Source organism: Entelurus aequoreus, linkage group LG13, assembly GCF_033978785.1.
Source record: "Entelurus aequoreus isolate RoL-2023_Sb linkage group LG13, RoL_Eaeq_v1.1, whole genome shotgun sequence".
In the NCBI taxonomy this organism is placed as follows: Eukaryota; Metazoa; Chordata; class Actinopteri; order Syngnathiformes; family Syngnathidae; genus Entelurus; species Entelurus aequoreus.
Genome location: NC_084743.1, coordinates 37606644 through 37631710, shown reverse-complemented (window position 1 = coordinate 37631710; position 25067 = coordinate 37606644). Strand labels below are relative to the sequence as shown.

Genomic DNA, 25067 nt, shown 5'->3' with positions numbered 1-25067 from the left:
CAATTCCTTACCATCTGATCTATGTCTACACTTGTCACCAATTTATCTAACATGTCAATTTATATGCAAGTAAAGTTATTTAACAGGTATTATTCAGTAAAGCTACAAAAAAAATATATTTACCTACCTACCGACCCAACCCTAAATGTTATGGGTCGGAAATTGCAAACACAACATTTTTTAAGGGTGGCCTAAAGAATAAAGTCTCCTGTCTTTGCCCCATATCATTCTTATCATATTGTGCATTGTTTTGTTTCAATACATGTTGCTTTTGAGGCTGTATTTGAATATATATAGTGATGGTAAAGGACTTGGTGTAACCATCATGAGCGTTCTGTTCAGGTATATTTATTTAATATTTTGATAAATCATCATATTTATGTATTACTATATTTAAATAGGTATTGATCAATCTTTAAGCAGTGTGTATTTGATTTCAGTTTGCTTTTGACATCTTATTTAGAATTGTAGTTGAAACTTTTACAACCTTGTGTTGCGCTCATGATGGCGTAACCAAACTAGATTTCATTTAATGATCTTATTTTGAATATTTATTCCCTTTTTTACATTTAGTATATTTAAATATTCATTTATAAACATTGAATATATTTCAAATATCAATAAAATGCAATTGCCTTCATCTTATAGGGTAATGTTTAGTTACACCAAGTCATGAGCGTAACACTAAGCTTCATCACTTTGACTTGTAATATCTCTAATTCTGGTGGTGTTTTATGCTTTTTTCTTTTTGGAACATGTACTATACATATAATACAATAAAGTCCCATATACAATTATGTTTCTAGCAATACTATAATTTTGCCTTTGAAAGTAACACTCCAATGTCCATTAGTGGAGCTGTACACGTATGCAAGTGTAGGCATATGTAAATGTAAACATACGGTATGCAAGTGTAAACATATGTAAATGTAAACATACAGTATGCAGTGTTTCCCCCAGAAAATGTGTTAGTTAAGGTGATGTCTCTCCAGAGGGAAGGAGGGGGTGGGTGAGTGTAAGGAACAGCGTAACTCGGCCTGTCGGCATCACGTCTCCATCTCATTGCTCCCACCACAGCCTGGGGGGGCAATAGACTACAGACTGTGGTGAAGTAGGCCGGCTTCGTCGCATGAGGAAGCCTACAATTTTTGCTTATGTTTTCCGCTTCATATGCTGAATGCCGATATACTATACAGTATATATCACAATATTTTTTCCGTAAAGTAAAAACAATACACGAAACAGTCCTAGTTACCTGAGATACTAAGTCATTATTATGACTTAGTAAGTCAATATTTTGGCTTCTTACTAATTTACTAATTCAAAATAATGACTTACTAAGTCAAAATAATGACTTACTAAGTCAAAATAATGACTTACTGTAAGTAAGCATTTGCAATAAGCGTTTCAAAAAAAGAGTTAAAAGCGGGGCCACATGCTGACATATGTTCAACTCATCATGCTTAATTTATTACAGCATTTGGGAAGCCTGTACTTAATTTTTATTATGTAAATTTTATATTTTTATCAACATGTAATAGCAGGGACCCTGCCATTCAAAACTAGTCTGCTACATTACTAATGATTAATGTAACTATAGCTGAAAAAATTGTACAATGGCAATAGGAGAGACTATTCATCCCTGAACCCCATGGAGTTCATGTAGGCTTTATGATGCAGTTACATTATTATATCAACTATCAGAGACAGCTTCAGGAAACTCTTCTTTTAACATAATGTCGTTTTTTGCTGCTTCAACACAGCTCAATCAACGGAGAAAAAGGTAAGGTGAAATAACTTAGTTGTTAACTGTAGGTCAATAATGCTTGTCTTTCACTCAGACAGACAGGGCTTTGCTGTCCGTTTAATGTGGGGCGCACACGCACGCACGCACACACACACCGCACAGTAAGCTAACGTTATACTAAAAGCTAATTAGCCTTCACCTCAAGGACTGCGAGCGAGCTGAGCTGCCGCTTATGTTTCTAGATTGTCAACGGGCTCATAGTGATGTTACTAATAGTTGACTGGGAGGTGTTTATTATAATTTGGAGAGAGTCCGCTGCCTTATGCTTACCTGCAAAACACCTATCTGCTCACCCGCACCGTCTCTCCTGTCTGCCTGCCTCTGTCGTGAGCACTGACTCCATGCGCTCTGAATACGCACTGCTGATTGGCTGTTACATGCGCTCTGAATATGCACTGCTGATTGGCTGTTACCGCTCTGCGTGTAACCAATCAGATGGTTCTGTGGGTGGGACAATGCTGGGGGTTGCAGAGACATACTGACAGAGGCAGAGGCAGAACTAAGCGAAGCAGCTTGTTAAGACTTTAGTTTAGGCGGTGGCTTTGTTGTTAAGGCGGCCGCCTTAACAACAAAGCGCTGTGGGAAACCCTGGTATGTACTATAAGTGTACACATAATAAGATGTCCACATACAGGATATAAATGTCAACACAAAGTATATCAATGTCAACATACAGTATGTTAGGCATGGGCGATATATCGATTTTCTCGATATGTTCGAGTTTTTTATTGCAAGTGATTTAAAAAATAAAAAGCATTTTTTTTCTCCTCTTGCTCCAGCATACCTTTTGCCCGCAGGAGCTTTCGTAGCACTTTCCTGCCTCTTTACTTCCTTAGCTAATATTTAAAACATTGCTGATGCTAACAAGTAGAGATGGGAGTTTTTGGGCACCGATAACAATTACGATTCAAAAGCTACAATTCGATTAAAAATCGATTATTGATGCAACTTTTTCACATGTATATTGATGCAGTTTTACATTTCTTTTTGTTTCACTAAATAAACATTCATCCCTTGCAACTTCTAAAAACAGTGCATTTGTAATAACAACCAGTTAAATTAATTGCAGTCACATTTATTAATTTAATGGTAGTGTGCAAAACTGGAACACAAGTGCCCTATAATAGAGGAGCTGGTCGATTTCTTGGTAAGGTGGCTCGCTGCAGTCAGACACATTTTAGAACTGTCTGCATTACTTTATTTATAATAAATTCATTGATTATCGATTTTTGACGTTTACTAATCGATTTTATAATCGTTAATGTCCGAATTGCAATGCATCTGTCAGAGTTTGTTGGTGACGAACCCCAAGATGCAGAGACGGCAAGCATTGAACAGGAAAACATGATTTAATTAAACACTATAGCAAAAAAACAAACAAAAGGGTACAAACAAAAGGCGCGCACAAGGCGGAGAACAAACTAGGCTATGAACTAAAATAGCACAAAGGCTAACTGTGGACAAGAAACAAAAACACTTACTGTGACACGAAGGAACTATGACTAGAGCGGAGTGAACAAAAGTAGACAGAGCTACAACGAAGTATGGTGACAGGTAGTAGTGACATTGACAGGTAGACACTACAGGTAGAAGTGACAATAATCCAGCAGTGACTGGAGGGCAGGGCAGGTATAAATAGCAGCTGGCAGATTGGCACCAGGTGTGGCCCGGTGCCAATCAGCCACAGCTGAGGGGACAGCACACAGAGAGACAATCAGGAAATGAAGACAAAACAAAAGCACTGACAGGAAACTAAAGACAGACGCAACCAAACTGTCAGGGGCAACCCTGACAGCATTTAAAAATTGATTATTTCCCCACCTCTACTAACAACAGCGAGACATTTGTTCCAAAAAAAAGAAAAGTGTTGTCAGTACTTTGTTTTTGCGGCAACAGGAATGGAACAAATGACTGCACACGGCAAAAAAAGGCAACAGCACAACAAACGTATTCCTGCATTTGAACCCGAAGCCTCCAGCCGAGTGCGGGAAATACAATTACTTTACGAGGCGAACAAGACTGTCACAATAAACAAACTTCCGCTAAACAGCAGCATATTGTGGTGGAATCATTTACACCAGGTATGTATGATGATCAGTATTCTGATGTACCCTGGCACGCTACTTTTGATGTGGTTGTTTTGTATGTAAACATGTCAGCGTCTAAAGCACAGCAAGTTCAATGCAGGAAATATCAATTTACTATAAATAAAGCAACAACCAGAACTAAACATAAAAATGTAAATGATATCAAATAAAAAAGGCAACATCACATACATCAGACAACAAACACATGCACACAAACACACTCCTACTATCCATGAGGGAACAAATCAATAACTGAAATGAAAACCTTCAGCCTGCAATCCAAACAATATTTGCTTTGTGGACCAGGAGCTATGACAGCCATGGAAGCATATTCAATCTATTTATTGACCATAAGTAACACAATCCAGAAAAAAAGCTGCTGTAACTGGCGACAAACTGCCACTGCTAAGCTAACACACACAACAAATTAACAAATTTTCAAAATTAATTTTCCACCACACCAAGATGTATGAATGAAAGAAAAAGCCTGCATTTATCCACTTGACTTACTGAAACTATAGTCTTTTCAATGTTTTACTTGATTATTTATTTGCATACAACGTATAATACTACATTTTATTTGCAGAAGTATTTTATTAAAGACAGAAGTTTCACTTTATTAATCTCAATGTCGTAGATAATTATTTATTTGCATGCTCTCATTGCTATGTTATATTTTTGTTAACAGTAGTATTTTATTCACAATAGACGTATTGCCTTCCAGAGGAAGCTCTAGGAGTTCTTTGAACATTATTCTAAAAAAAGTAAAATTTATATTTGGTCTACAAAGAACAACATTATTCAACTTAAAATTTTGCTAAGAGTAAGATGCAGTATGCAATTACTAATTTTTGATCAAAATAAAATAAAACCTTATTATTAAACGGTATTATCTCTGTCGTTTGTATTCAAAGCGTTCTTTAAAAAGTAGGGGATGAAAATCAGAAAAAAACATAAATCAAATTTTTTGAGAAAAATCATTTTATTTTTAGGCTGCATCGCCCAGGCCCACAGTATGTATATGTAAAGGTAAACATACAAATGTCAACATACATTATGTACGTGAAAACATACATTATGTCAACACACAGTATGTAGGTGTAAACATATGGAAATGTAAACATGTCACACTGAATGAAGCTGAAGTATAGAAAAAAAAGTACCATAGCAGAAGTACCTTGATTGTTTGTACGCCCCAATTTGTGTATGGTTAGGTTTTTGACAAACACTTTCCCTGAAATTTAGCCCCATTTTGTGTATACACTAGGGGTGTAACGGTACATGTATTTGTATTGAACCGTTTCGGTACGGGGGTTCCGGTTCGGTTCGGAGGTGTACCGAACGAGTTTCCACACGGACATATTAAGTAGCGTAACGCACGTTGTGTAAACAATGCACACCGAGGCACAACATACAGCATGCTAGCAGCTAACGGGCTACGATAGACTGACCATACGTCCTCTTTTCACCGGACATGTCCTCTTTTGCGGAGCTGTCAGGGCGGAGTTTCTTAAATGCCTCAAATGTCCGGCATTTTGAGTTAGGGTTGCGTGTATTTTCAATGTACGTTCAGGGTTAAGAAGGGGTTAAAAACAAAACAAATTGTGCGCGCAGCAGCATTCGTGAGGGAGGGGCAGAGACAGAGAGAGCGAGAGAGTTATGATAAACGCGCATGCGTCACCAGGCTCTGCTTTTTATCCATAGATTTATCAGATTACATTTTTTATTATCTATAGCAGGGGTGTCAAAAGTGTGCCCCGGAGGCCATTTGCAGCCCACAGCTAATGTTTTAAAGGCCCACGGCACATTCTAAAAATCCTATTAAAATAAACAAAAACATAACAAAAGTGAAATAAAAAAGCTTAAAGGTTAAATGTAATTTAGAAAAAGTTGCAATGTTGACTAATAAAACAAACCTGTTTTTTTTTCTTTCAAACTGTTCAAACATAATATTGAATCAAAATCAATGTTATTATGAATTATTGACCTATCCAAGGTTCCGATTACTTCACATCAAATATTCCACTAAGAAAAATATTTTTGGTGAAAGATTTTGCAAATTTGGTAAATAAATAACCCAAAAATGTATATTTTGTTGTTTTCTTACTGTACCGAAAATGAACCGAACCGTGACCTCTAAACCGAGGTACGTACCGAACCGAAATTTTTGTGTACCGTTACACCCCTAGTATACACGTAATAAACTAGTGGTTCCCAAACTTTTTTTCACCAAGTACGACCTCAGAAAAAAACTTGGCTCTCCACTATAATGAGCAACATTAAAACACAGTAGCGTAGTAGGCCCAAGTACTCATTAAAAACAATGCAGAGGTTTTATTTAACAATAATATTTTAATATGGTGTAATATTTAAACATTAACACTGTGTTTGAATATAGGAAAATAAAACAATGTACTTTAATCAAGTAATTATTGGGCGTACCACTAGGACAGCAAAATGAGCGAATCAGCTCCTGTACGCACACACGAGCGAATGTAACGCATACTTCATCAACAGCGATACAGGTTACACTGAGGGTGCCAGTATAAAAAACTTTAACACTGTTAGAAATATACGCCACACTGTGAATCCACACCAAACAAGAATGACAAACACATTTCGGGAGAACATCTGCATCGTAACACAACATAAACACAACAGAACAAATACCCAGAATCCTTTGCAGCACTAACTCTTCCGGGATGCTACAAAATACACCCCCGCTACCACCAAACCTCCCCCCCCTCCACACACACACACACACACACACACACACACACACACACACACACACACACACACACACACACACACACACACACACACACACACACACACACACACACACACACACACCTTGTAGCGTCACGGAAGAGTTAGTGCTGCAACGGGTTCTGGTTTGGTGTGGATTCACAGTGTGGCGTATATTTCCTAACAGTGTTAAACTGCCAGCATTGTCACTTCATTAAAGGTGTTTGATCGTAATAATTTGGAAAAACTCTGTAGAATAAAGGTATTTTTCTGCAGAACTGTTTGCATCGTCACTTTATTAAAGGTGGTTGATCTTAATAATTTAGTAAAAATCTGTAAAATTACGATATTTTTCCGCAAAACGTCTCATGAAAATTTCTGTAAATATAATGTTTTTGATCATTATTTGGTTTACAATGTTTTACTTTAATTTTATGGTTTTCATTTGGCAGCCGTAGCTGCCAGTAGATGACCGTTTTTTTACAGAATTTTTTTTTACAGTGCAGTGTCTGTGCTGTCTGGAGCTCGGCAGAGTAACCGTGTAATACTCTTCCATATCAGTAGGTGGCAGCAGGTAGCTAATTGCTTTGTCGTGATCACAATATGCAGACGACAGCGGGAGGCAGCGTGCAGGTCAAAAGGTATCTAATACTTAAACCAAAAATAAACAGAAGGCGAGTGCCGCTAAGAAAAGGCATTGAAGGTAAGGGAAGGCTATGCAGAACGAAACTAAAACTGAACTGGCTACAAAGTAAACAAAAACAGAATGCTGGACGACAGCAAAGACTTACAGCGTGTAGAGCAGAGAAGGCGTCCACAAAGTACATCCGAACATGACATGACAATCAACAATGTCTACACAAAGAAGGATAAAAACAACAGAAGTAGTCTTCATTGCTAAAACAAAGCAGGTGCGGGGAATAGCGCTCAGGGAAGAAATTAAACTGCTACAGGAAAATACCAACAAAACAGGAAAAGCCACCAAAATCGGAGCGCAAGACAAGAACTAAAACACTACACAACACCAGGAAAACACCAAAAAACTCTAAATAAGTCACGGCGTGATTTGATAGGTCGTGACAGTACACCTACTATTAGAGACAAGAGCTATAGTGATGTATGCTTCGTTACGGTTTGAATTCATATCCAGCAATTGCCAGAACAACGTTTTACTGTCTGCTGAGTTTAATTGTTTAATGTTTTCTGCTGGTAGTGTGCCTCCGCATTTTTTCAACAAAAAAAATGTGCCTTGGCGCAAAAAAGGTTGTTCATTCATACATACATATGTAGGTATATGTATTTCACATTCCATATGGAATTTCATTATTCTTATGAAAAAATGTATTCTATTCCTTTTGGGACGGATTACTAACAAAAACTGAGGTACTTTATACACAAATAAAGATGTGACCCCGGAAAAAACAAGCGGTAGAACGTAGATTGGATATTTGTTTTGTCACATTGCTATATTTATACTGTATATGTGTTAAGAGGTTGTTGCTAATATTGGATTGTATATGAAATGTGCTAGAGATGACAGTATATATCATTGTAGAGGAGATGGAAGTATATTTTCATTGTCGAATAGAAATAAGTGATTTCTTGACTCACCTCTTTGGCAATAAGATTTAAAGCCTCGTCTTCTGCTGTACTTCTGTCCTTGTTGCTGCTTCGCTTACGTCCTGTTACTTGACTGCCCATGTTGGACATGTCAGACTTGTTGTTGGACATGTTGGACTTGTTGTCCAACACTTTCAAGCTTCTGTTCGCCCCAACGATGACACCAAAGAATATCCCAAAGTTCACACCGACCGACAGCTAACACGTTAACTTATAAAACATGAAAGCAAACGCAGCTTTACTCACGTATGGGCATGTATAGTGAAGTGGTACATTCAAGTAGCACATTCATTTAGTACATTAATGTAGTAAAAGTCTTGAAGAACATTAATGCAGTACACTACAGCCTGCAGTCAACTCCTGTAGCACAGACAGTTGTTCGTGACGTCACACATCTGTCTTTCCTGGGCTCGCTCGCAAGGCGCATGCGCGCGGAGACGCGCACCCTTCGAAGACAAGGAATAAGAATGGCTGCATATGCTTAATAAAATGAATGTATTGGTTTTTAGATGTTTACTTGTCCCACCTCTAAAATGTTCATCAGGTCCCTCAGGTCAGCTGATCAGCTGCTCAGGGAGGTGCCGAAATCCAAACACAATTTTTGTACTTTTCAAGACAATTTAAACTCATACATTTTAATGTTTGTTTGATTGTTATTCCCGCAGTTTGCATGTTTTTGAAGTACATCACTTTGTTTTCAACATTGTAAAATGATTTATGAATATAGTTGAAAGCAAATATAGGTTATAATGATGGAAACGTTGCCACTCAGTGGTCAAATTGTGCAAGTGCAAGCCTCCATAACGTTTCACTATAAGAGTAACCCCTCGGGCTCCAGCCAGGGGCACTGGCACTATAACGTTAGAAGAACGTTAGTAAAGGTTAGTTAAAACTAAAGCAAACCTAGAACTGACGTTTAACTTCTAACATTCCCTCTGAGTTACAAGGAAATTTAACAAAGCTGAACTAAACATTGAGACATTGGTTTTTGGTTGATCTGAAAACAAGGACTAGTGCTGTCAAAAAGTCTCTTTTACACTAATATTATGTATAAATTATATGAAAAAAAATATTCCAACCCTTCATTGTTGACAATAAAGAATATTTGAAGTCTTTTACATTTTTAAATCAAGACTTTCTGAATTCTTCTGTTGACTGATACCTCATTTGAATGAATCGACAACCTTTATTGTCTTCTACAGAACAGAAATGGACAGGCTCGAAGAACACTTACAGGACAGAACAATAAAATATAAAATTTTAAAAATAAAAGTGTTCATTTCCTTTTGTTTAAAGTGACTTGGCTCGCTCCCACGCAACAGTTCAGTACTATCTTTCTATCTGTGTGCTTTTAATAATTTTTTTTACAGCTTTCTTTATTCCTTCTCCAACATATTTAGTAGTCTTATCAAACTTACAAAGCACCCACTCTTTAGCTTTGTCCCAATTCAGGGTCTGCATCCTTCGAAGGGCGAATTTGAAGGCAGCTTACATCACAACGCTGCGCGAAGGCTGTCCCAATTCATTCAAATTCGAAGGCTCCTCCAAATGCAGCCGACGAATGCGCCCTCCTTTTCCCTGTATTCGGAGGATGCACCGCAACTATCCTTTGTGGCCTCCCATATCCCAAGATGCTTTGCGCGCCTTTGTTCAACCCGGATCATTTTGAAGATGGCGGCAAAGATAAGCAGTGGCACCGGCAGCTGCAGCGAATACACTTTCAAATGTAAGTATCCTCCGCAGGCTAGACTGGCCCATTGAAAAACGGGTGACGCATCCTTCGGAGGTGCCTCCGAAGGTCCAGCCTTCTGAGGCTGCGTAGGCCGGGTCCTCTGAAGGATACAGACCTTGAATTGGGACACAGATTCTGTCTCACCTGTTGTAATGTTAATGTGCCCTTTTTGATCAGGCAGCACCGTGACCGCCACTAGGGGTTCAGGCGGGGTCCTAGGCAACGGGGCCTGGAGTGTTTTGACAGCAGTAGAGCTAACGGCTGTGTATAATATATCTGTGTGCTGGGCTTCATTAAAAGTTTGAGTTGAGCATTATAAGGAGTAAGTCACTTTACTACATTGGCGACGAAGATAAATCAAGACTTCAATGGCGTTGTTTGGAAATTTAACGGAGTTTGACCAAGCTACGGATGATTGGCAACAGTATGCTGAACGACTGGACTTTTACTTCGTGGCTAACAAAACAGACAGAAGGCAAGACAACAGAAGGCAATTTTCCTGAGTTCGTGTGGGGCCAAAATATGCAGTGTTGCGGGATTTGTGCCAGCCCGGTAAGCCGGCGGATACAGAGATGACATTGACGGAGATGCTTCAGAAATTAACGGATCACTGTGCGCCAAAACCCAGTTTGATTGTGGAACGATTCAAATGTCATTCCAAATTGAGACAACAAGGTCAGTCTGTTTCTTCATTTGTTGCGGAGCTAAGGAGGCTCACGGAACATTGCAAATCTGGAACTGCATTAGATGACATGCTTAGAGACAGACTAGTGTGTGGTATCAACGAGGATCGCATCCAACGTCGTTTGTTGTCTGAGGATGATGAAAAATTTACTCTGGCACGGGCCATTGACTTGGCCACATCGATGGAAACAGCATCCAAGGACCTGGCGGACTTGCAACTAACTGGGGCAGATGGAACGGTCCACAAAGTCCAGCCAGGAGCAGATTGGCGCGTCCCCCTGAGTGGCTGTTTCAGGTGCGGTGGTATCATGGGCCGACAGACTGCCGGTTCATTGATGCAGTTTGCCACAATTGCCACAAGAGGGGGCACTTGGCCAGAAAATGTTGTAGTGCCATGCAGATAAGGAAACCTGAAGGACCAACATCAGGTGCAACTTACAGGTTGGAAAATGAGACCGAAAATGTAGAATATGCACACACTCTATAACCTGACTATGGAGGAGAAAGTGGAACCATACAAAGAGCACATACAAATAAATGGACATGACGTTGAATTTGAAATTGACACTAGAGCAGGCATGACGATAATTACTGAGGACACGTACCAAAAGATGGGCGGAGGAAGACTCCAACACACACATGTGAAACTATACACCTACACCAAAGACAAGGTGGGAGTGTTAGGGAAACTGCATGCACAAGTCAGCTACAGAGGGCAGGCTAAACAATTACCATTACTGGTGGTAAAGGGAGAGGGCCCAAATCTCATGGGCAGAAATTAGCTGAAAGCAATTAAAATAGATTGGAGCACTGTATTTAGCCTGACGTTAAGTATGCAGCAGGACTTAGATGAGCTACTCACGAGACATGAGGATGTTTTTAAGAAGGAACTGGGCACGTTAGTCGGGGCCTCAGCAAAAATCTATGTTGAGCGAGATGCCAAGGCAAGATATTTCAAAGCTCGACCACTGCCATATGCACTAAAAGACAAAGTTGAGGCTGAATTAGTAAGGCTGGAGAAGGAAGGCATTTTTGAACCCGTGAACTTTTCGGAGTGGGCCGCCCCCATTGTGCCCATCATAAAACCGGACAAAACAACTAGAATCTGTGGGGACTATAAAGTCACTGTAAACCCAGTGTCAAAATTAGATAACTAACCAATCCCGAAAACAGAGGACTTGTTAGCAGTATTAGAAGGTGGACAAAAATTTACCAAACTGGACATGTCTCAAGCCTACCAGCAACTCAGGTTAGATGAGGACTCAAAGAAGTTCACAACAATAAACACACATCGAGGACTATACCAGTACACAAGATTGCCGTATGGGGTGTCTTCGGCACCAGGCATTTTCCAGCGCACCATGGATGGTATATTGCAAGGACTGCCTCAAGTAGTGGTGAGAGTGGACGACATCTTAGTGACAGGGAAGGATGATACTAGCCACTTAAAAAATCTCGGAGCGGTGCTTGAAAGAATTGCAGCTGCAGGCCTTCGCTTGCGACGACAAAAATGTGTGTTCATGGCACCCGAGGTAGTGTATCTCGGTTACAAAATCAACTGCAACGGCATCCATCCAGTGGCGGACAAGGTTGAAGCCATTGTAAATGCTCCTCAGCCAGCTGACCAGACACAGTTGAAATCGTTCCTTGAAATGCTAAATTACTCTCACAGATTCTTGCAAAACATATCCACCATCTTGGAGCCTTTACACGAACTGTTGAGAAAGGGAAATGCGTGGAAATGGACAACGAATCAGAGTCGAACATTCGAGGCATTAAAAAAGTGTCTCCAATCTGATAAACTACTGATACACTTTGATGATGGAAAGCCACTTTATCTGGCCTGTGATACTTCGCCATACGGTGTGGGGGCCGTTCTATCTCACCGTTTCCCAGATGGTTCAGAGAAGCCCATTGGATACATGTCCCATTCGCTAACAGTGGCGGAGAGGGGTTACTCTCAATTGGAAAAGGAGGCACTAGCCATCATGTTTGGCCTAAAAAAATTTCATCAATACCTTTTCGGCAAGCACTGCACCATTGTCACAGATCACAAACCGCTGCTGGGTCTTTTGGGTGAGAGCAAAAGCATTCCACAGTTGGCGACAGCCAGAATGCAGAGGTGGGCCTTGCTTTTGGCAGCTTATGAATACACCTTAGAATACAAGGAAGGCTCGAAACATGGGAACGCTGATGCCTTAAGCCGACTCCCATTGCCAGTCATGCCCAGCAGTACACCACGCGAGGAAGAGGTAATAATGCTGATGGAATAAATGAATGGCACACCATTGCAAGCCAAGCAGATCCGGGACTGGACCAGACGAGATCCAATTTTGTCCAGAGTGCAACAATGGCTGTTACATGGTTCCTGGCCCAAGGTATGTGCTGATCCACGAGTGAAGCCGTATATGAAAAGACAGCATGAGCTGAGTGTGGAGGATGGCTGCCTTCTGTGGGGGACAAGGGTGGTAGTACCACCTCGGGGTCGGCAGGTAATGACGGAAGAGCGTTATTGCAGCTCATCCAGGGGTCTCAAGGATGAAATCCTTGTGGTGGCCCAACATGGATGAGGAGTTGGAGGCAGCAGTGCACAGATGCCATACATGTCAAGCTAACCAGGCCACACCTCCGGCCGCGCCGCTGCATCCCTGGGAGTGGCCAAATCAGCCATGGATGAGACTACATTTGGATTTTTGTGGGCCCATTCTGGGAAAAATGTTTTTGATTGTCATCGATGCTTACTCCAAGTGGATGGAGATCATCCCAATGCAGTCCATAACCTCCTCAATAACTAATGAGAAATTGAGAAGCATATTTGCCACTCATGGCATCCCAGCAAGTCTGGTTACAGACAATGGGCCAAGTCTGATCAGTGCAGAGTTTGAAAATGTCCTCAGAAAAAATGGCGTAAAACATGTGACAACAGCCCCATACCACCCGTCCTCAAATGGCTGCGCGTTGCGCGCTGTACGGGGTTTCAAGGAAGCCATCAAGAAGATCGGGGAGGGAAGTGTGGAAACAAAGGTGTCTAGGTTCCTGTTTAAATACAGATCAACCCCTCAGACTACAACCGGCACCATGCCTGCGGAGCTGCTAATGAACAGGAGATTGCGAACAGCACTGTCAGACAAAGTGGGCTCAAACCAGGCAAAACAAAGACATAATCATGACAAAAGGGCCAGGGACAGAGTGTTCACAGACTGTGAGGCCGTATACATACGAGGATATGCGGGCCAGAAATGGATTCAGGCGAGACTCGTGGAGAGGACTGGTCCAGTGTCTTGGACAGCAAAGACTCAAGATGGCAAGCTGGTGAGAAGACATCAGGATCAGATCCGTCCACGTTATGATCAGGAGGAAACTTTTAGTGACACATCCGAGGACAGTTTTCCAGAGGATTTCCATTCAGCACCACCAGGAGCAGTTGATCAGGAACTAGTTGATCAGGAACTAGTTGATCAGGAACCAGATGAGCAGGAACCAGGTGATCAAGCACAGGATGCAGAAGTGGGAGTCACCCACACAGCAGAAGACTCCTATACGGATCCGCATTCAAGTCGCCCAACCCGCGTTACTGTCACATTCGTTTTGGCTCCGCCTAGAGGATACAGCTACGCCTCTGAAAATTGTACGGTCAGACAGCTGATCCTGAGCGGACCCGTGTCTGATTCGCATACGCGGACGCGACAAACTAAACCGGCGCGCGCCGCCTAGAGTTATAGGCTCCGCCTACGCGCTGAGAGCCGACCAATGTCTGCACCCGCAGACGTGGACGCGACTACTAGCGCGCGCATGAGCCAAGATCATCATTTCTGGACTTTCTTTGCTGGAACACGAACGTAAGTATAGATTTATTGATTTATTGCTACATTCGCAGTAAAGATCGGCCTTTGTGTTTCCATCATCATTTATGTATGATTGTAATGACGTTGTTTGATATTAGGACTAGCAGTAAAACTTTATATTCTGTAAAAAAAGGCTATTTTATTTCCAGCGCCGCCTCCCAGAATGCTTTGCATGGGGACGTGCGTCTGACGTCACGTATCCAGAAAATTCGAAATGGCTGCACGCGGTAGGTGAGGCCCGAGCGAAGAAAAGTGGAAAAAGAGTGTTATTCGTCAAAAAACCCACACAACGACGGTCATTTTTTCGCCGTGCTATTGTAAAATTGTCTTTTATCTGTGTTTTGTGTTCCGGGGGACACCGACTCCAGAATTTGAAAGTTTCCCGCGTGAAGCCGGTGAGTAACGTTCAATACAGTTAACTTAGGCTATCTTTTGTTAGACGCTGTGAATGTGTGTAGGTTACATGCTACGATATTCCACATATTTCCAACTGGTTGAAACGAAAGCGTATTACTTTATTGTCAGTGTTGTTTAGGCCCAGGTCGCTAACGTTACTTCGTTAGTCAACAACGTAACGTTAACGGAGTGGAAACAGCCGTTCTTTGCTATTAATATGAGTGTGTATTATTTCTTTCTTTGTTCTTTAGTGGAGCTCGAGATCCTGTTTACTGTGGACTAGCTGTGTGTGACGCCCTGTTGTTTTTGTTTCCATTAAAAAAAAAAAGGTATGTCTATGTGATTTTTGGCATAGTTAATTGTAGAAAAAAATATAAAATGAGGTGATGTGAGTGGGAAAAATTGCTGCACATATCCTTTTTCTTGATCTATATTTTTGTTATTTGCTGATGTATATATTTTATATACTGTTTTTTATTTAATTAATTTATTTGACTATTTTATGCTTTATTTACCTTTTTTTATTATTATTATTTTATTTACTATTATTATTATTATTTCCACATGTAAGCATAAATAATTGTTCATATTAGTACATTGTTTGATTGCTTTGCTTAATCCATTCCATAATTTAATTCCACATACTGATATACTGAAGGTCTTAAGTGTTGTACGTGCGTACAAATGTTTTAAATTACATTTCTCTGTAAGATTATTTTTCTCCTCTTTTTTTGAGAAGAATTGTTGTATATTCTTGGGTAGCAGGTTATAGTTTGCTTTGTTTATAATTTTAGCTGTTTGCAAATTCACTATGCCGTGGAATTCCAGTATCTTTGATTCAATAAATAAAGGATTTGTGTGTTGTCTATATCCAACATTATATATTATTCTAACTGATCTTTTTTGTAACACCGTTAATGAATGAAGTGTACTTTTGTAATTATTTCCCCATATTTCTACACAATAACTCAGATATGTAACACTAGTGAACAGTAGAGAATATGAAGTGATTTTTTGTTAGAACATGTTTTGCTTTATTCATTATTGACGTGTTTCTTGCTACTTTATGTTGTATATTTTTTACTTGAGATTTCCAGTTCAATTTATGATCAATCATTATACCTAGAAGTTTGGTTTCATTTACTCTTTCAATTTCCATTCCGTCTATTTGTATTTGTGTTTGACTTTCTCTTCTACTGTTACCAAATAGCATTATTTTAGTTTTACTGAGATTCAAAGATAGTCTGTTTTTGTCAAACCATCTTTTTTATTTGTTAATTTCTTCTGTTATTATTTGTATTATCTTCTGTGTGTTCTCTCCTGAACAAAACGCTGTTGTATCATCCGCAAATAATACTAACTTTAAATCTTTTGTAACTTTACAAATGTCATTTATCTAGACATTGAATAATTTAGGTCCTATATTGATCCCTGAGGTACACCACAGGATATATTTAGCGTTGTAGACGTGTGTTCGCCTAGCTTCACGTATTGTTTCCTGTACGTTAGATAACTTCTTATCCAGTTTAAGACTAACCCTCTGATTCCATATCGTTCTAGTTTTTTGATTAAAATATTGTGATTAATTGTGTCAAATGCTTTAGTTGGATCCATAAAAACTGCTGCCGCACATTTTTTACTATCTATTGCATTGGTAATTTCTTCTGTAATTTCAATTAAAGCCATTGAAGTTAAACATTAGCTCTGTATCCATATTGGTTCTCTTCGAGTATTCTATTTTTATTTATGAAACTCTCTAATCTGTTATTGAACAGTTTTTCAATGATTTTAGAAAATTGTGGAAGTAAAGAAACAGGTCTATAATTTGTAAATTGATGTTTGTCTCCAGTCTTACAAATTGGTGCAACTTTAGCTATTTTCATTTTGTTTGGAAATTTACCTGTTTGAAATGATAGGTTACTAATATACATCAATGGTCCTGAGATCTCTTCAATAACCTTTTTTATCGTTTCCATATCAATTCCGTTACAATCAGTTGAAGTCTTAGATTTAAACATTTTTCATGATTGTAACTATTTCCTCCTGTGTCACATTACTGAGGAACATGGAGTTGGGATTTGCAATCTGAGGCAGAGAATGAGGAGCTGCCAGAAAAAAGGAACAGGAAGCCAGTGTAAGTGTGTTCCGTCTTGTTTTTGTCATGTTTCTACAGTAATAGGAAGGTTATTTCCGGTAGCATTCAAAAATAGACCAGAGATGCTTGTACTATATGTATATTTGGCAATTTTGGTATTGCAATAATCCTAATGATATGGTTACCCAATAGCCATCGTCTCGGGGACTTGGATGATAGCGAAGAAGACCCGGGAAATGGTGACCTCGCATCTCTGGGGTTGGCAAGCCAATTGCACAGGCAGAGTAAGGAATAATCTCTTAACACTGAAAAAAAAGAAACCACCACATTAATATTAAATATATGGTTAACATTCTTAGTGCTAAAGATATTCCCCTCTCCTTGTATCCCTTCTCCCAGCTCCACCGTCTCGCCGAGTGCCAGCAAGAGTCATGAGTACTTGTCAACTCGACTCCTCAACTGGAGATAACTTTTTAGGTAAAGACTGATCTCTGAAATAATATCTCAGCATCCAGTAACCATGGTTAACAGATCACAACCATTTAATACCAATTTATCTCCCTTAGCACCTCACCATGGGGAAGGACGCATTCATATGCCTTCACCAGCACCTGCATTAAACATGCGGAGAGTTACACAAGGTAGGGACTGATCTCTGAAATATTAGTGTATAGATAGGCCCCTTGGGTATTACCAGTCATGGTTAACTGATGGCTCTCTCACAATGCCCACCTCACTAGGAACGGCAGTCCCTCCTCGACTCCCTCCACCCCCCTCACCAGCAGCCCTCAACATGTGGCAGACAAAGGAGCCTGGATCCAGCCTGGCCTACAGGCCAACATGGCGAGGGGGAAGAATGGCCGACAACATTTCCTGCTCTGGTGAGCAATAACTGACAAATACCGGATGGTCATTCTGTGCCACAAATTTTGGAAAAAATTCAAATTCACAAGCAATCACATATTTACTTCAAACTTTGTCAATAACTTTTGTCATTAACTAAGGTCAATAGCTGATGTCAGGATTATGAGTAATGAGGATAAACACTGAAACATGTTAATTTTATACTGCTGTTTGTCAACAGCGCCTGAGGTAATCCAGATCCTTAGCCTGCTGGAAACTATTAAGCACAACCAAGACCAGCTGATTGCGAAGGTAAACTTCTTAAGCCTTGAATAGGTCAATAATTCATAATGACAGCTTTGTGTGATTAGAGTAAACATTGCTACATTTTCTTGTTACATTTCACCTGTTTGCTCTTTAAATACCACTTTTAATGTTTTTTATTTATTTCGATCGTATTTTTTAAAAATGTGCCCTGGGGCAGTTAAAAAAATGACCTGCAGGCCGCAAATGGCCCCCGGGCCGCACTTTGGACACCCCTGGCCTACACGAAAACAAACATAGAATGATAGTACAAATATAATAAGAAAACAATGTCAACCTCCCAAAGTTGGGTTATGGATATTTATTTATGCCCCCCATCCCCAACCCCCCGCCGCCGTCATCTAACAGAGCCAAACAAGTACTCTGATCAAGGAACCAAATAACGATATTGTTTGAACATTTTGGATGTCTTGCACACCTATACCCTGATCACAAATTCATAGTTTACGCACTTTATTTTAACCACCTCCAGTAACTTTAAGTCATGTTTTTTTTTCAAATGTAATCTCCTTAATACCTATCACATATTTTGTATTGTGTAAGCAGGCCCGGCCCTAACCAATCTGGCGCCCTAGGCAAGATTTTAGGTGGCGCCCCCCCACATCGGCAGTGCAGTGTATATACTCACAAGAAACCGAATAGCTTTGTCTTTGACCTTTTTTTTTTACTTAAAGAAAGCTTAAAGAAAGCAAATTAACAATCAGAATAGTTAACAAGATAAAAAAAACTATGGATAAATAAATGAATACAAAAAATAAAAAATGAATATATGAAATACAATATTTTTTACATACATAAACACAAAATAAAACGTGTCAACAAGTTGCATAAAATAAATTAAAAATACAATATAAATAAGGCACTGCACAAAACAAGATATCAAACCAGTATGACTTTAACAACTATATTACAAAAAAAGGGGATCCAACAGAGTTCTCTATTTGTGCTTTTTAATATTGCATTAACTAGAATGACTTACAAATTACTGTGCACCAGGGAGTACTGTAATTACCTAACGTTACATTATTATTTTCCATAACAATTTAGCTCCCTCCACAATATTAACCCGAAGTTAAAACAGAACTAGCTATTTATTGATTAGGAATTGCCGAATCATATAACATTAGCTTAATGCTAAAGGTTACTATCACATTCTGTAACAGACAAATAATTTAATGTAGGCTAACGTTACCTACCTGCTACCTCTGTCTTTTTCTCCTTTCTACTCCTCTTCTTTTCTCTTTTTTCTTCCCTGGGCACCTGACAGTTTTGGCCGTTTTGACATCTTGTGTTGATTTTTTATGTGGTGACGTCCAAAAAGAGTCATGATACGGGAAGGGAGGGGGCGCACCGTGCTGGGGGAGGGGGGCTGTAATGTTGTAACAAATAATATTTCTATTAAATAGGCTTTACTTTGCATTTTAATTAACGTGGGATTATTTTATGTATTTAGAAATAATAGTACCAACTTTTTTATTTTTTCCTCCAACATTTGTGGCACTGGCGTGGCGCCCCCTGATGGACGGCGCCCTTAGCATTTGCCTATACAGCCTATGCCACGGGCCGGCCCTGTGTGTAAGCATACTTGGCTTTGGATGCTACATACCATAAACATAAACGTATCTGTCTTGTAATCTTGTTTGATTACAGGTGCTGTGAGTAAAAATGTGTTGACAAGGTCAGCCACGGACGCTGAGGTCACCAAACACGCCATCAGGTGGTTCAACTTGGCGGGGGATCGGGCAACGAGGAGACGAGTCCCGCTTCCACCTCGTCAGGAGGAATAGAGATGTATATGTATAAATAAACAACCTTTTATTAGACTTCTTGTCATTCACCAGTTATTCATTTTCTGATATGTTAGCTGTGCATGGAGCAGCGTTTCCTTGAAGTTGTAGCCTAATAGATTAAATACGTATATTTACTTTTTATATATATATTTATATATTATATATTTACTTTATAGAGTGAATTGACCATTTTCTGTTTCTGCCTATTGACAATATTGTTAGTTTAAAAATACAAAGCAATGCATATGTAAGCCTATATTGCTGTAGTAGGGCTTAGTGAATTTTTTAGTTTCCTATTTTATCCTACAGCAAGAACAGAAGGGATTTTGAAAATAAGATAAAGAGGTCCAAAACGGCCAGATGAGCCAGGGCTTTTATGAGTCCGTTGCTGGTCCGCGGCGGGAGGTTAGGCTTTGATCATGGGTGCGGAGCGGATGCAGCGCGCCGTCACGGCGCACCCGCCGCGGAAATAAGGCTTTGATCATGGGGTGCGGAGCGGATTCAGCCCGCCGCCACGGCGGATACGTTCCTGAGAGCAAGTGGACGCCGATGCGGGTCCGATTCACGGTTCCGTTCCGGAAAGCGCGATACCTCCGCGGGGGATCCGCCGCGGAGTGTTTTTGCTGTGTGGGCAGGGGCACCGCCCGCCAAAGGAAACCTCCATCATATCTCAAGGACTATGTTCTCACACAGACTCTGTGATTTCTGGGGGTTGTGTATTACACTAAGAGGGGACTATGAATATTTGACTGGACTATGGGTGGAGGGAATGTTGTAATGTTAATGTGCCCTTTTTGATCAGGCAGCACCGTGACCACCACTAGGGGTTCAGGCGGGGTCCTAGGCAACAGGGCCAGGAGTGTTTTGACAGCAGTAGAGCTAACGGCTGTGTATAATGTATCTGTGTGCTGAGCTTCATTAAAAGTTTGAGTTGAGCATTATAAGGAGTAAGTCACTTTACTACATCACTGACTTTCTCTCAGCTAGCTAGCTGCTAAGCATACGAAGCTAAGCTATTCCCAGTCCACAGCAACTGTGCTCCGAAGACAGCAAGAACACGACTCTGTGAAAATAACAACGTGAGTGTGGCTCCCTGCTCTTTGTGCACTTTTTTCATGGATAGGTTGGCCCAACTAGAGGGACCGTGTCCACCAGTTGAACAGAGTAATTTCGTAACTTTGGAAGCCACGGACACTTTTGCTAGCGTTAGCTGGAGCGAGCTGACTAGCCCTAAGCGGCCTACAAGCCACGGTGAACCGGTTGAGATGCATAAAAGATTTAGCCCTTTAGCTAGTCCTTCACCCCAGGCTACCAGACACCACACCTTGGGCTGCTTCTACACTAAGCCGGCTAAGGTTATACAGGGTATATCCCACCTAACCTTATCCCTGTCCACACACACACACACAATGCCATCGTTTAAGACCCCCTCCCACCTCCGTCCAGCGGCGCAACTCGACCGAGTACGCATGCCCGGAAAATGCGCACGCCATAGTTGCTTTGTGTGCAAGTTCTTAAATTAAATTAAACTTTTCTGAACAATATCCAGTGTTGTAGTATTTCAATTAACTGGAATGCAGTGTGCTGTGGGGGCCTATTGTAGTGAATCACACCTGAGCCATCATAAATTAATAAAATCTTTAATTGACATGTGAAAGCACTGAGCGCCGGGACGGACAGGCTTCACAGTGTCTTGGCTGAATGAGCAGGTATTGGACACCTCAGTCTCCTTGGACGTATCCTCGCTCATCCATGCGAACTGGACACTGGCCGAGAGTTAGTGGGCGGCCGAGGGTGGAGTCGGCTCTCTTGGTTGCTTTGTTGGGACTGCTCCTGTCTCTGGCCATGCTCCCTCCACCCCAGCAGAGGCCACCACAGTGTATATGTTTCTTTTACTTTTTATTCATAGCTGTATGTAGAAGTGGTTGGTTGCATCAGCTCTGCTCTTTTAATTTCTTTAATGTTCTTTTTGTTCTTTGATGTTTCCCTCCTGCACACATGTAAGAGGGATGTCTGCTATGGCTATGAGTTGTTTTTTCCCTTGGCCTCTGTCTGGACCCACTCTCCAGGGGCCCAGGCTTAGACCGATTTTTCTTCTCACTCCCCCATTGTTTACCTGTATCTCACCTTTTTTGTAAGGGGTGCCGGAAGTTGGCAGACCCGTCAGCGATCCCATTCTGTCTCCCTGTAATGTTTGTCTGAACTTGAATGGGATTGTGCTGAAAATTTAAATTTCCCCTCTGGGATTAATAAAGTATTTCTGATTCTGATTCTGATTCTGAAAGTAAACAATGTGATAAATAACATTTTACAACAATCAATCTCGGGATCTAGATATCTGGTCAGGACACTCCTCACTCTTTTGCCTTCATCTTTATTGTTCATTCATATTTGGTGACTTGATATACTCTGGACCTTTAGTAATCGCTTGACATACATCGTGGACAATAACTGATACAGTCTGTTTTGCCAGTCCAAATGCATTCGCTGTTTTCTGTAGTCTTCCCTCGTCGGCCAGGTAATACAAAGCGCATGCTACCTTTTTTATCACATCCACAAGAGCCCGTATTCTCGTTGTCTCTCCTTCGACAAATGGACAACGTTTTCGGTAAGTAGAATCACAGCTGACCTGGACATTCGAAAGTTCTCTTGCCATTCTTCTGGCACAACGCACTCGTTGACAAACATATACCAGGCCTTATCATAAACCGTCGCTCAACATTGCTATGTTGCTGACTGAGATGCATTGTATCCGAAATAGCTGCAATCGTGCGTTTCCTTCTCTTAAGGTACCCACACAGCAAAAACACTCCGCGGCGGATCCCCCGCGCAGGTATCGCGCTTTCCGGAACGGAACCGCGAAACGGACCCGCATCGGCGTCCATTTGCACTCAGGAACGTATCCGCCACGGCGGATCAGCTACCCGCCGCCGTGGCGGATACGTTCCTGAGTGCAAATGGACGCCGCATGATCCATGGCGGCGCGTTGCATCCGCATCGCACCCATGATCAAAGCCTTATTTCCGCGGCGGGTGCGTCGTGACGGCGCGCTGCATCCGCTCCGTACCCATGATCAAAGCCTTATTTCCGCGGTGGGTGCGCCGTGACGGCGCGCTGCATCCGCTCCGCACCCATGATCAAAGCCTAACCTCCCGCCGCGGACCAGCAACGGCCTCATAAAAACCCTGGCTCATCTGGCTGTTTTGGACCCCTTTATCTTATTTTCAAAATCCCTTCTGTTCTTGCTGTAGGATAAAATAGGAAACTAAAAAATTCACTAAGCCCTACTACAGCAATATAAGCTTACATATGCATTGCCTTGTATTTTTAAACTAACAATATTGTCAATATGCAGAAACAGAAAATAGTCAATTCGCTCTATAAAGTAAATATATAATATATAAATATATATATATATAAAAAGTAAATATACATATTTAATCTATTAGGCTACAATTTCAATGAAATGCTGCTCCATGCACAGCTAACATATCAGAAAATGAATAACTGGTGAATGACAAGAAGTACAATAAAAGGTTGTTTATTTATACATATATATATATATATATATATATATATATATATATATATATATATATATATATATATATATATACACATTTCTATTCCTCCTGAGAAGGTGGAGGCAGGACTCGTCTCCTCGTTGCCCGATCCCCCGCCAGGTTGAACCACCTGATGGCGTGTTTTGTGACCTCAGCGTCCATGGCTGACCTTGTCAATACATTTTTTCTGACAGCACCTGTAATCAAGATTACAAGACAGATACATTTATGTTTATGGTATGTAGCATCCAAAGCCAAGTATGCTTACACAATACAATATATGTGATATGTAATATTACTTTGAATGATATACTTACTGAAAAGCAAGGTCTTTGTTGCCATTCTGCTAAAGGCCTTTTTGTTATTGACGCCCTTCCAATTTATCCTATGTGAAACGTCATCTGTGAACATCCTGCCCAGGATGTTCCAGGTCACCCGCTTCACATCCTGGCCTCCAACGGTGGCCAAAGAAGAAATCTAAAAGGCAAAGACATCTCTTTAAACAAACAGGTAAGCTTAAGTTGCATTTAAAATGTTTTTGTTCCTGTTGAAAGCATCCAGAAATGCAAAAAAAAAGAACCTGCATGTTTTCTTGGCTCATGGACCTATGCTACCTTTACACACAATGTCAAACCAGGCCGATTGTGGCTCACTGACATAATCTTACCACTGGGAAAAGGCGGTTCAGGACAGGCCTGGTTGTCAGGGCCGATTCAGTAGAATATTTGCATAATCATGGACACCATTCATATTAGGAAGAAACCTCACCACTCTTTGTCGCGCTGGGGCATTTGATGGTTCTATCAAAAATGCTTCAAATGCCTCCACTGCCTCCAACTGTTCCATTGGAAACTGGATATTGGCCGGCATTTCAACTTCTGGCCCTGGGTGAATCTGCGACCTGCTGGTTAGGAAGTTTACCTTCGAAATCAGCTGTTCTTGGTTCTGCTTCATATGTTCCAGCAGGCTAAAGAGGTGGATTATCTCAGGGGCTGTTGACATACAGCAGTATAAAATTAACATGTTTCAGTGTTTATCCTCATTACTCATAATCCTGACATTAGCTATTGACCTTAGTTAATGACAAAAGTTATTGACAAAGTTTGAAGAAAATATGTTTTTGTTTGTGAATTTCAATTTTTTCCAAAATCTGTGGCACATATGTCAGTTATTGCTCACCAGAGCAGGAGATGTAGTCGGCCATTCTTCCCCCTCGCCATGTTGGCCTGTAGGCCAGGCTGGATCCATGAGGCTCCTGAGTCTGCCACATGTTGAGGGCTGCTGGTGCGGGGGGTGGAGGGAGTTGAGGAGGGACTGCCGTTCCTAGTGAGGTGGGCATTGTGAGAGAGCCATCAGTTAGCCATGACTGATAATACCCAAGGGGCCTAACTATTCACTAATATTTCAGAGATCAGTGCCTACCTTGTGTACTCATGACTGCTGGCACTCGGCGAGACGGTGTAGCTGGGAGAAGGGATACAAGGAGAGGGGAATATCTTTAGCACTAAGAATGTTAACCATATCTTTAAT

The 25067-nt window shown here is 40.8% G+C and overlaps 1 protein-coding gene and 1 long non-coding RNA gene across 25 annotated transcripts in view; one reads left to right on the top strand and one right to left on the bottom strand.

Moving 5' to 3' along the window:
• lrrfip1a (leucine rich repeat (in FLII) interacting protein 1a) overlaps positions 1-19475 on the bottom strand; it is a 175230-nt gene extending 155755 nt beyond the window's left edge. For 13 of the 24 annotated variants that reach the window (XR_009828298.1, XR_009828307.1, XR_009828305.1 and 10 more), the window contains exons 1-2: positions 8512-8683; positions 8257-8407 (exon numbers count right to left, since the gene is read on the bottom strand). Coding sequence is in view for 3 of the 24 variants with exons in the window: in XM_062067807.1 (XP_061923791.1) it covers positions 8257-8407; positions 8512-8540 (180 nt within the window). In the remaining 21 variants the exon portion in view is untranslated. Of the gene's footprint in view, positions 1-8256; positions 8408-8511; positions 8684-17202; positions 17323-19380 lie in introns of those variants that run through there. The other 11 variants (XR_009828310.1, XR_009828316.1, XR_009828309.1 and 8 more) reach the window with 5 other exon arrangements.
• Positions 14753-17456, top strand: LOC133663384 (uncharacterized). Its single transcript, XR_009828321.1, has 5 exons — positions 14753-14921; positions 15174-15251; positions 16984-17056; positions 17210-17301; positions 17417-17456. It is a non-coding gene; the product is annotated as an uncharacterized LOC133663384 (long non-coding RNA).
• Positions 19476-25067: the final 5592 nt, after the last annotated feature.